At 42.7% G+C, this 11389-nt stretch overlaps 1 protein-coding gene across 1 annotated transcript; it reads left to right on the top strand.

Annotated features, from left to right (window-relative positions):
* Positions 1-821: 821 nt before the first annotated feature.
* Positions 822-7291, top strand: MED21 (mediator complex subunit 21). The gene is made up of 4 exons (XM_086466468.1): positions 822-866; positions 1246-1360; positions 3266-3366; positions 6067-7291. Exons 1-4 carry the CDS (start codon positions 825-827, stop codon positions 6244-6246), a joined length of 438 nt encoding a protein of 145 aa, XP_086322594.1. The 5' UTR covers positions 822-824; the 3' UTR covers positions 6247-7291.
* Positions 7292-11389: the final 4098 nt, after the last annotated feature.

Below are 11389 nucleotides of genomic sequence, written 5' to 3'. Positions count from 1 at the left end.
GGGAGGTTGTGGATTCCCTTTCTCTGGAGATATTCAAAACTCGCCTGGATGCAGTCCTGTGTAACCTGCTCTAGGTGACCCTGCTTTGTTGGGGGAGTTGGCCTAGATGATCTCCAGAGGTCCCTTCCAACCCTCACCATTCTGTGATACTGTGGTTTAGCAGAGAATCCGTGGGGCCAGAGCTAGTGTGGTAGGGAGTAGGGTTGCTTCTGTCCAGTAGCAAAGGAGCAGCAAGCCCAGTTTCCCAAGGTGCTCTTGCTCTGTATCTGTCACTGCCCTTGCCGACTCCATTCCTGGAGGAGGTGGGAAGCAACTCCAGCCCCTCCCGTTTGAAGCAGAAGATGCCATTCCGTGATTCTGTGTGACTTCAATAATAGTTGCAAACGAAGGAACCCCACGTCCCAGTTTACACGCGCAAGCCAACAAAATCCTAACCCCAGCCGCGCCATCGGAAAAGCACTTTTGTGGGGTTAGTTTGCACCGCGGCAGGAGGGTCTCACAGCACACCGGCCCCAGCGCAGCGCTCCGGCAGCTGCCAACCCCGAGCGAGAAAGCGAAAGGTGTCAGAAAGCGGCTGCCCGTGGCTCTGAAAAGGCGCGGGGCTGCCCGGTGGGGCCGCCCGGGGCCGCCCCGGCCCCGCCGCCTGACCCGACGTGGGAACCGGGCCTCCTCCCGGCCTGCAGGGGGCGCGCCAGGCTCGCCCTGCTCCACCGGAAGGCGGTTCGCTCCTCGCCCCCATCCCTCCTCCGCCCACCCAACATCCAGGCGCCCTATTGGCTGCCGCCGGTGGCTGCGCGCTCGGTCAGGTGGGTGGTGGCGGCGCCATGGCGGATCGGTTAACGCAGCTGCAGGACGCGGTGAACTCGGTGAGGCGGGCGCTGCTTTCTCTTCTCCCCCCCCCCCCCCCCCCCCCCCCGCGCCCCTCGTTCTTCTTACCGGCAGGGAGCGGGGGCTGGTGCCGGGTCTCGTCCCCTCCTGCCCCCGCGGCCTCTGCCACTGCGCCCGGGCCCGGCCGGCGGTGTCCTTCGCCTGTGTGAGGGGCTGCGATCCCTCTCCCCGCCCCGCGGGGGTCCTGCTGCAGCCCCGAGCGCTGGCAGCCTCCCAGGTAGGGGGTTAACCCCACGGTGCGCTCCCGCCTGGCGCCGGGGCTGGGGTGGGCTGCTGCCTGGGGCCCGCTGGGCTGGGGAGTGAAGTGGGAATGGCTGCAGCGGTGAAATAAAGCGGCGCTTTCTTTGCTGCTTGCAGCTCGCAGACCAGTTCTGCAATGCCATTGGAGTACTGCAGCAGTGCGGCCCCCCGGCCTCTTTCAGCAACATTCAGACGGCGATAAACAAAGATCAGCCTGCGAATCCCACAGAAGGCAAGTCCGTCTTTCTGCGTCTCCTGCCAAAATGTGACCGTGTTCTGATACAGTGCACTTTGTAACGCAAAAGCTGTACTCCGTTTCGTGCTCAGCAGACAATTCCAGCAGTGTCCGGTGGAGTGGTTGAAGTTAAATCATCAGTTGATGTCAGCTGCGCTTGTTGTGTAAGATTGTGGTAGTAGAAATGTAATTTTAAGTGTTGAGTATTACAATGTATTTCTTGTGCTGGTTTCTTCGCACAGATACAGTAGCTCTACAGATATAAGCCATTTTAATAGGAGTGCTGCAAGAGGCTGTTAATGAGTTGTCCATTACTTCCAAGAAGTATTTTAGAAAGAATTAGTGTTAGTTTTATGAAATCATGTATGAGTTCAAAACTCTCCATGTAATAAACTTTTAGTTATTTTTGTTTCTCTATGTATCATCTGTTTATGTAATTAATTAAGGAATAACGTCATGTTGAATCTCCTTGTTGGCATTTGTGGTTTTGTTGTTGGCCGGTTTGATTTGGTTTTGGTTTGGGTTTTTTTTGAGAGACAAGAAACTGATATAAGACACTGAAATTGGCGAGCAAACTAAATGCTCTCTCTGATTTGAGAATTTCAAGTTAGTATTTAAGTAACTGTGTTCTAATCCTGAATATTTTTTCTTTTTTTTCCTTTTTTTTTTTTTTTTTTTTACCCCCCCCAAGAAAATTTTACATGTTTGTATCAGATAATGTTTGTCTGTTAGGATATTAGGGGACACTGGTTTGGAGTGCAGCAATGCACTTTCTAAGATAGTTGAATACTAGTTCTTCATTGGTCTGTGGTGGTTTGCTCTCTGATACTGGAGTTAGTTGGAAGAGCCAGCTGAAAGGCTTGTTTCCTTCCACGTCTTTACCTTTGGTGAAATCATACAGCCACGTTAGTGATGCTGGTGAGGCAAAACAGAACACCAGTTATGTGTCTGTAGACATTCAAAGTCTTAATAAGAATGCCTTAAAACTCTTTGCAGGTGAAGGTGTGGTGACCCTTAGTAAGTTTTGCGTGGATATCTTGGGTTTGTTGTTTGTGTACCTTTTGAGAATGTCAGTCTCTTCTGTAGATATTTGTCATTGGAAGGTAATTTCTCTCTTGCTTCCACGAATCGTTCATGAACTAAGCAATGCAAAGAAATACGGAACATCTTAAATTATAAATTGAAAAGGGCTGTTTCAATGTTTTAGTGGTAGCAATGAACTTAATTCAAATGGAATGGATGCAATTCTGTATGGAGAGGTTTTGTTTCTGGCTTATGGTGCCTCTTGTTAAATTCCATGCAGTTCTTTCAATGCTATAGCAGCTAAATTAAGATCTGTTATAAAGTCTCAATCCTTTGCCATTACTCGGGCAATTTAATGTTTTCTGTGGCCAAATAGGAATTCTTTTTTTCTTTGAGTTAGAATACCTCAAATTCTTTTACTAATGATTTGATTGAAATGACTTATCTATTTGAATCACTATCTTTATGTTGTTTCTAGTGTTCTTTTTTTGTCTAGTGGCAGACTTCAAGGCAAGGATTGAAAAGTTAAATGAGTTTCTAGCTACTTCTCTAGTACTTAATGTAGTGCCTAGGACATTAATACTGGTACTAGTAATTTCTGAGCTGGCTAACCGTGATAGTGTTCTAGTTATTTTCTCATTTGTACAAAGCCCAGCCATTTTTATAACCAGTAACCTTGTTTCATCTAGGATTGGTATCAAATGACCTTCATCTTCTAAGATGGTTGAGTTCCCATCAGTTGTGGTACTGTTGTTTTCTTGATGTAGGAGAATTTTTAACACCTGCATACTTCAAGTCTGTAGAATTTTCTGTGCTGTGTATGCCAAATTATGCTTATTTCTAATAATGTATTGACTAGCTGACCTTTCTTTTTTAAAGAATACGCCCAACTGTTTGCAGCATTGATTGCACGGACTGCGAAAGATATTGACGTTCTAATAGATTCCCTGCCTAGTGAAGAATCGACAGCAGCTTTGCAGGTAAGAGTGTTCTTAATTAAAATATCAAAACATCGCTGAAGGCAAACTTCTTCCTTTTTTTAAAACACCTTTTTTACTCTTTAGGCCATGTAATCTTGAAAAATGGGTTTAATATAAGCCTGAATTTTTCATGAGGGTAGCCTGTGAGTACTTTTATAGGCTTAATGGAAATAACAAACTTGCATCGTGTTCTAAATAAGATTATACACAGTGAGAATATTTTAAACTTAGTTTTCTGTTAGAATGTTTTTTTTTAAAAAGTGCTTTTATTGTAACACCACAATACTGGAAACTGCTAAGCCTTTTTTTTTTTTTTCCCCAGCCGTTCCAATATTAATACAAGAGATACAACAGTACTGATGCATTGTGGGGTTTCGTTGGTTATTTTTTTCCCTTGGATAGTCTTTCACATTCTCTTGCTCATTAGGAGTGCATTTCGTTTTGTAGCTGCAGAGCCAACACTCTACTGAAGCCTTTTGTTCTTCTGTGATGTTTCTGGTACTCTGGCTTGCAAAGTATCTTCTAAATTCTCCGGCTCTGTCACAAAAGAGTTCTTTCACTTTTCAGTAATAGGGTGTCTTCCTTTGGACCAGCCAAACTTGGTGCTTTTGTTTCTTGCTCCTTCTCTCTTTAAACCAGAGGTGCTCTAGGAGAAGCTTGGGAACAGAAAGCAGCTACTGGCCAGGCAGCTATTAGCAGGTGCAGCTATTCCCTGCATTACAGGAGCTAAACTGCTGCAAACAGCTTGTGAGTCCTTTCACAATACTCAGCTGTTTCTTGCTTCCAAAAAATGCCTTGAACCCATGATTCAAAGAATGCTGCTGTGTTGGGGGTGGGTTTTTTTGGTTGGTTGGTTTGGGGTTGTGTTTTTTGCTGTTATTTCTACAGGTCTTGTGTATTAAACAGCATCTTTTTGTATTTGCTTTTTGACTCTAGCTGCTAGATTTGTATCAAGTATTTTCTTCTTAGAATGCAACAAGGATGCAAAGAGTGCTGTTTCTCTGGGAACCCTGGAACTGCTTTAAGATCACCTGAAGGTTTTACACCTGGGTTGATAATCTGTTGCTATTCACAGGCATTTTACAAAAGACTAACACTAGAGGTGCCTGCTGGGCCAAATACAAATGACTTGACAGTGACATCACATTTTGTTTTAAACAGAGGAGGTTAAATTTGGCAATGCTGCTAGTCACAGTAATTGCTGAACATACTAATTGGGCCTGTTAACACCAGCGTAATTTCATGTAATGGCGTATTTAATGGCTGAAGACAGCTTTCCTGCTGCAGACAAATTATGGGCTTTTCCCATGATTGAGCAGGGTCTGATCATGCTGACAGCTGATGCAGGGAAAGCAGGGTGCTCCAGAAAGAGGAGCTCGTTATCCAGTAGGGGCATGCTTTCCTTAGAGGTGATGCTCGAACAGTTTCTTGCTCTGTTAATGCAGAATCTCATTTCACAAGAATTTCTGATCTTTTTTTATTTGGTGTGGTTTTGAGGTAAGTTAGCTTGGATTCCATCACTTACTGATTCTGGTCTTAATTTTTATTTTCTGATGTTTAATTTGGTGCAGTATTAAAGATAAATATTCTGACATTCTTTAAAAAAACTTCTGAAGGTGCTTGAAACACTCTAAAATAATGCAATATAGGTTTTGTTGAGAAGTGATAGATACTTGGCTAATAGGGATGTACTTAGGAAGATCTATCTAGCTATGTATTTTTTTAATGCTAAGGTTGTCTTGGTATATGTTTCAAATCTGAGGCTTGTCTTAAATGATAAAAGGGGCTGGTACACTAATGCCCAACACAATTTACCCATCCCTTTTGAGTTCCCTTGTGTGACGTTGGCAGTACATATTCTGCTCAAATCTGTGGCTTACCTGCAGTCGACTGTTTAACAATCGAGCCTGAAGTAACTGAGCTGGATACTAAATTTCAGACTTTCACCTTTTGCTGTCTTCCTTATCTGACCCTTCCTCCAAGGGGTATCAAGTCCTTCATGCGTGTATTGACCTTCACTAAAGACATCAGTGTTGCAGATCAGAAGGCGAATATGTGGATAGAATTTGCCAGTTAAAGTATGGCTTCTTAAGGACCTGCATAACTGCTTTAAAAAATACCAGTTTGAAACAATTTTGGTTCATTTTTTCTGTTACCTGGTTAGAACAAGTATTAGTAGTTTTAAATTTGGTAAAATAAGTTAATACTTTAAAATATTTGAGGTTAATGTTTTATTTCACTAAATTTAGTCTAACTGAAAAGCAGTTTGGTTCTGAAACAAAATATTGACGAAAAAGGTTAAATAATACAGTTTCATCTGAAATATGCTTTTTAACAGAAAGGTTTAAGTAAGTTATGCTTATATCTTGCTGGGCACCTTTCAGTAAGGGAGTGGGGAGGGGGATAAATACTTGCTTCTCATCAAGAAAAGCTGTGCTGAGCCACGAGTTGCAATATGAGAGAAGCGAACATCTGTTTGGTGGGTTTTTTTTGTTTGCTCCATGTGGATATGCACTCATGGAGGCTGCAACCTATACGAGTTGCTTTGAAGTTGCTTGTATGTAATTCAGGGGCTAGGGAGAGACTCTCTTTTCTAGGCAGCACTAACTCTTCCATCACCATCCTTTAGCGGCAAGGTTAATTTTGTGTTATATTTGAAGATCTCTCCTTTTCTCCCCTTTTTTTTTTTTTATTGTGAAGGCTGCTAGTCTGTATCGATTAGAAGAAGAAAATCATGAAGCAGCTGCTCGCCTGGAAGAGGTCGTTTATCGTGGGGATATGCTGCTGGAGAAGATACAGAGTGCCCTGGCAGATATCGCTCAGTCGCAGCTGAAGACGAGGAGCGGTACGCAGCACAGCCAGCCCCTGCCGGACTCGTAGCGCCAGAGTGCAGCCTGCCCCGGCAAAACCGGCCCGCCGCCAGCCCTGTGCAAACACGGCCCTGTATCCAGGGGGAGCTGTCGCACCCAAGCCCGGCTCTTGTGGAGCTCCTGGGTGCTCTGGTCGTCGGTAACAACGGCTTTTCTCAAAGCTCAAACTGCAGGTTTTGTATGAGAAACTCTTCTACTGTAGAATCGCTGGTCCTCTTCTAGAATTACGTGTATTGATGTATGTTTCCTTGACTTAAAATATTAATTTCTGAGCTTTCTTTTCTGTTCATAAGTATGTCTGACTTCAGTCTGATTTGTTATCTTGATTACACAGGCCTTAGTCCCAAAAGGGAATTCAGAAGGAAAATATATTGAGAGTATTTGTGTCATTTGCTCACTTCTAATTTCAAACTTCAGTGTTCTTTGTGTGTTTTTTGTAAGGCTCACACACAGACGTACTTGAATTTGGCAGAGTTCCATGGAGACAGTGCTTGACAATGATGTGAATACAGTGGTGGCTATCTGTTTTAATTAACAGAAGTGGTAATTAAACATTTGTATTACTACTTGGCTGGTTTACCACCCTTTACAGAGCAAGTAAACGCATAAGTAAACTAATGTTTGCAGAGTAAGTGTTCTTGCCATGGACATCTCATTAAAAAAAAAAAAAATCTGCAGGTATCTGATACTGGCATTTACTATGGTTTGTAATTCACAAATGGGTCTTTGACTCTGTTATTGCCACTGACATGCTTACTCTTACTTGCTGGTGCCATTTCTCTGCTTCTGATATTCTGCATTCTCATGGCAACTGATGAATGCCTCTAAAGCAGACAGTAATGAGGAAGCATTGGATGACTGGGAAGAAATTAGCAATGAGGAAACTGAAAATAACTTATTACATAATGTTGCTTTTCAGTGTGAAGTGGTGGCTGCCATTTGGATGCTGTGATCATAAGCAGCAAGAGGCCTGTTGTCCCCAATGTGCTTTTAGGGAGTTTTTGTTTTTATCTTCACACACTGAATCACTGAATAAATTTTTGCTTGTCATCTTAGGACTATAGCAATACCAGTAGCTCTTTATTTGGGAAAAAAAAAAAAAAAAACCAACAAATCAGCCATCAGGTGATGTAGGATTCAGAGCATGAACTTGGAGTTGAACTGCTAGTCATTTTCTGTGTTTGTCAGTTGGCAGCCTTGCATTATTGTAGGGTGCTGTTTATTGCCACATACTATCTGCTCGTTTCCTGGTCAAAACTAAATACTGCCATATATTGGATATACTGTTATTAATGTGTCGCTATTGTGTATAGACAGATAAAAGCAATTCAAATATGTCTTAAGCATGCTGATTCTTAAGGAATGAGATGCAGCCATCAGTAGACTGCGCTAGCGAAAGGAAGAGTATAACATGGCACAGGATATGTCTTGTATACAGGTTGTTTTGAGGATTAAAAAATACAAAGCTGTTCCTACCTGTAACAAATACTAAAACTGAAGTATTTAATCAAACTGGTATTTAATTAAATATTTAATAATATTTTCTCAAGTTTGCATATCACTTTTCATAAATTTAGCCTGTTGTTGTGAGGATCTTGTACTATCCAGATTCTACAGAAGGAAAAACAGCTGGGGAGGTGAACAGGCTACGACACAGCCCCACTTCTGTAACAGGATCTTTATGAAGAATAACTGGTCTGTGGTGATTTACTAAGCCGTGTAAATATGCCCATGTCCTGTGAAGACTTGAGGGGCCGGATTGTCATTTGAAGTCAGTCATGGGGCCTGGCTTTGGTTTTGAGTTTCCATGGAAAAACTGCGTCCAGTGCATCTTGAGTTGGTTGGGGGGTGGGGTGGATTTTGTTGTTGCTTTGCTTTTAAAACTACTGGACTTGGAAAACTTAGAGTGAAATGTTTGGGCTTTGTTTGTGGATTTTTTTTTTTGTATTGAGGTGTCTTAATTTGACACTTGTACATTGCCAGAAAAGGGGTCAGATCCTCATACTAGATTCCCTGGTGTAGTTTAACATATGCATCACCTCAAACTTGTAACTTGGAAGCTTTTGTTGTGGGAGATGGTCTATGTTGTCAAAAACAGTAAAATTCTTCTAATTCCTACCTTTCTATTTTTCGTACTTAAAAACTGCTGTATTTCTGCAGCCTGGTATTGCCTAACTGTAGAGGCTTTTTCTTTTATTTGTTGTTTATTTGAATATGCCAGCCCACTTTATGTTAAAGTGTGTATCAAACAGGTAATCACACTTAGAAGTAAACCTTAACCAGAGGTATCAGCTCTCTAGTAAGTATGTTTAGGTTTTCACTACTTTACCTGTGTCTAGTTTAGTGAATGTTGCAAATTTAAGAGATGCAGTTTGTGACATGGGTTAAAAAGTATAACATGCTAAAGCAAGAGAGCCAAAATTGCTCTGTTCCTTGAGAAACAATGTAACGTTTGAGTAAGTAGTACTGCAAGATGTAGGACTCCACTAGTTCTTCTATGTTGTTTTGCTGGACTAGCTGTTGTAAATCTTTGTCTGCTCTTTTACAGCCTGCAGCTCAGTCAGTGAGGTTGTATATCTTTCTGTTGGGCTCTGACACAAAGAAGGAGGGAACAACATCAATTTGCTACAGCTGCCTAATGTCTAAGAGCTAGATTTGGGCTTGGAGATGTGGATTCCTTTCCCCTCTATCATAGATGTGCTTATTTGTTCAGCTCCTGCTGTTGGGGTTTAAACATCTCTGCTTAAAAAACAATGTGTAATGGTAGTGATCTCCTTGGAGGGTACTCGCGCAAGAGTTGTAGGTATGCAGGATTACTCTGTGTGTGCCATTTAGCACCCCAACTTTCAGTACAAAAACAAAAGCGGGGGGGGAGCTAATGCCTTTGGAAAAAGGCATTGTTATCTTCCCTGAGAAGTCTTCACAGCCTCCAAACTTCTAATACTGAAGAGAGGGAGGGTGAGGGAGAGAAAAACCCTGTGGAACGGCTGCTAACAAACATCAGGTTACTTGGGAGATTGCTGTAAAAGGAAACTTTGGTTGAGACAGGAGAATAAATGGAGGCAGAGCATCATGGGAAGAAAACAAATGTATTGAGCAAGATAGAAAATGGTTCTGCGTGTTATGTTGGACAAGGAGTACTGTCCAGTGAACAAATTGTGCTTTGAAGAAGATGGCACAGAGCATAATGGAAAATTCCGTTGAAAAACAGTCTCAACCACTTCAAATGAGCAGGAGCATCTCATGCTGAGAATCCATACAGCCCACTGGCAAAGATGTTGGGATCAATTTAGTAAATATAAGCAGCTGATCAAAGCCTAGTATTCTGTACTATAAACAACCATGCTCTGAGGAAAGGAACACTTTGCAGCAGCTGTTCTCATTTTCAGATACAAGAATGCGGAGGAATTTGTACACTTGTTTTTAAAGATACTGGAAAAAATGCGTTAACATCTTAGCTTCGTGTCTATATGAAGTTGATGCTAGCTTACTATTGCAGATGATCTTCGGAGACCTGGGAGCTTCTGCTGTGTGTAGCATGGGGAGGGTGTCCTGGCCATCCCTGCAGAACTGATATCAGAATTTTGGGAGTTTGCAACAATTCAGGCCAGAGACTGGCTGGCTGGGGAGCAGCTCAGCTCAAATGGACCTAGGGGTCTTGGCAGACAGCAAGCTGAGCATAAGCCAGCAGCTGGCCCTGGCAATAATAAAGGCCAACAGCATCCTGAGCTATATTAGCGGGAGCGCAGCCAGTAGATCGAGGGAAGTGATTACTTCCCTCTGCTCAGCACATGTTAGACTGCAACTAGAACACTATGTACTTTTTTTAGGCCCCCAACATCAGAAAGATGTTGATAAACTACAAGTTCAGCAGAAGGCCACCACAGTGGCATGGGCTGGAGTACTTTCCTCATGAGGCCAAGGGAGCCAGGCTGGGAGAAGAGATGGCCTTGGGGGCACCTAACAACAGCCTGCCCATATCTATGGGGAGGTTATGGAGGAGACATGGCCGGGCTCTTCACAGTGGTGCATGGCAGAAGAATGACAGATGAGGGACACGAATTGAAACAACAGAGGTTCGGACTGGTCACAAGAAAAAGCTTTTTCAACATTAGGACAATTAAGTTTTGGAACATGGTCCCCAGAGAAGCTGGAAATCGTGGGAGGTTTTTCAATACTTTGCTGGATAAAGCTCTGAGCAACCTCATCTGACCTTGCAGCTGACCCACCTTTGAGCAGGAGGTTGAATTAGACACCACCTGAGGTCCCTGCTGACCGGAATGATCCTATATGTTAGTGGTTTCAGAAAGAACCAAGAAAGTATTAAGGATTGTCGTTGTCCCCGTTCTAGAAAGGCAGATCTGGAGGACAGAAAACTTGAGGTATCTGGTATCAGCCTCGTTCTTATTGATGAGATTTTGCGGTGTAGGTCTCTGCACTGGGAGGGCGTTGAGTTGACCTTACATATGGTGTGAAATTCCATGCTGTAGTGACCCAAGTTTCCAACAGGTGCCCTTGGAGACTGTGATATGCAAAATCCACATCCTACACTTACAGAAAATTGATCTGTCAGATGATGCTGACTCACTATTAGACAAAGGCAGGCTGCTCTAAAGAAAGAAATTGTATTTGTGTTTTATATAGCTTGTTATGTAGTCTTACATAAGAAATAATGAAAGCCCTATTTTCAGGCACCAAACTTGAAACTAGAGCAGAAGTTTTATTCCAATTTTTTCTTTCAAGTCTATGGAAGACAGATTGAATGACTTTTATTGACTTAATAACAAATTGTTGATTGACTGACGGGACCTCTTTACCTCTAACCCACAAGACTATGTTCCAGCAACAAAGGGTACAGAAAACAAAGTTAGCAAATGAGGCCTTTTTCCGTGCCTCAGGTATGTGAGCCACTCTGTGTTTTATGAGGAACATCCATGGTGGAAATGATCTTCAGGAAGCTTTTGTCTGTTTTAATGTAGTTAGTGTAACATGCTTTGTTGGAGTGTAGCTTCACCGTTATTACCTGCTGTTTGTGTACACGTACATGCAGGTTTTATGTTTATTTTCATTTCTTGGAAAGACTTGTAGGACATGTTGCTTGTTCATGGGAGCTAAACAAGCAGGCCAGGAATTTTATATTTTTGTTGCTGCTG

Source organism: Leptosomus discolor, chromosome 1 (assembly GCF_034619465.1).
Source record: "Leptosomus discolor isolate bLepDis1 chromosome 1, bLepDis1.hap2, whole genome shotgun sequence".
Lineage (NCBI taxonomy): Eukaryota > Metazoa > Chordata > Aves > Leptosomiformes > Leptosomidae > Leptosomus > Leptosomus discolor.
Note: the sequence above shows the minus strand (reverse complement) of the source record. Positions and strands in the feature narration are given on the sequence as shown.

Excerpts from the sequence above, each read along its gene's own strand:
- MED21 (XM_086466468.1), top strand. The coding sequence starts at position 825 with ATGGCGGATCGGTTAACGCAGCTGCAGGACGCGGTGAACTCG. Across the intron at positions 1,361-3,265 it reads GCCTGCGAATCCCACAGAAG|AATACGCCCAACTGTTTGCA; the intron begins GCAAGTCCGTCT and ends TCTTTTTTAAAG. Across the intron at positions 3,367-6,066 it reads AATCGACAGCAGCTTTGCAG|GCTGCTAGTCTGTATCGATT; the intron begins GTAAGAGTGTTC and ends TTTATTGTGAAG.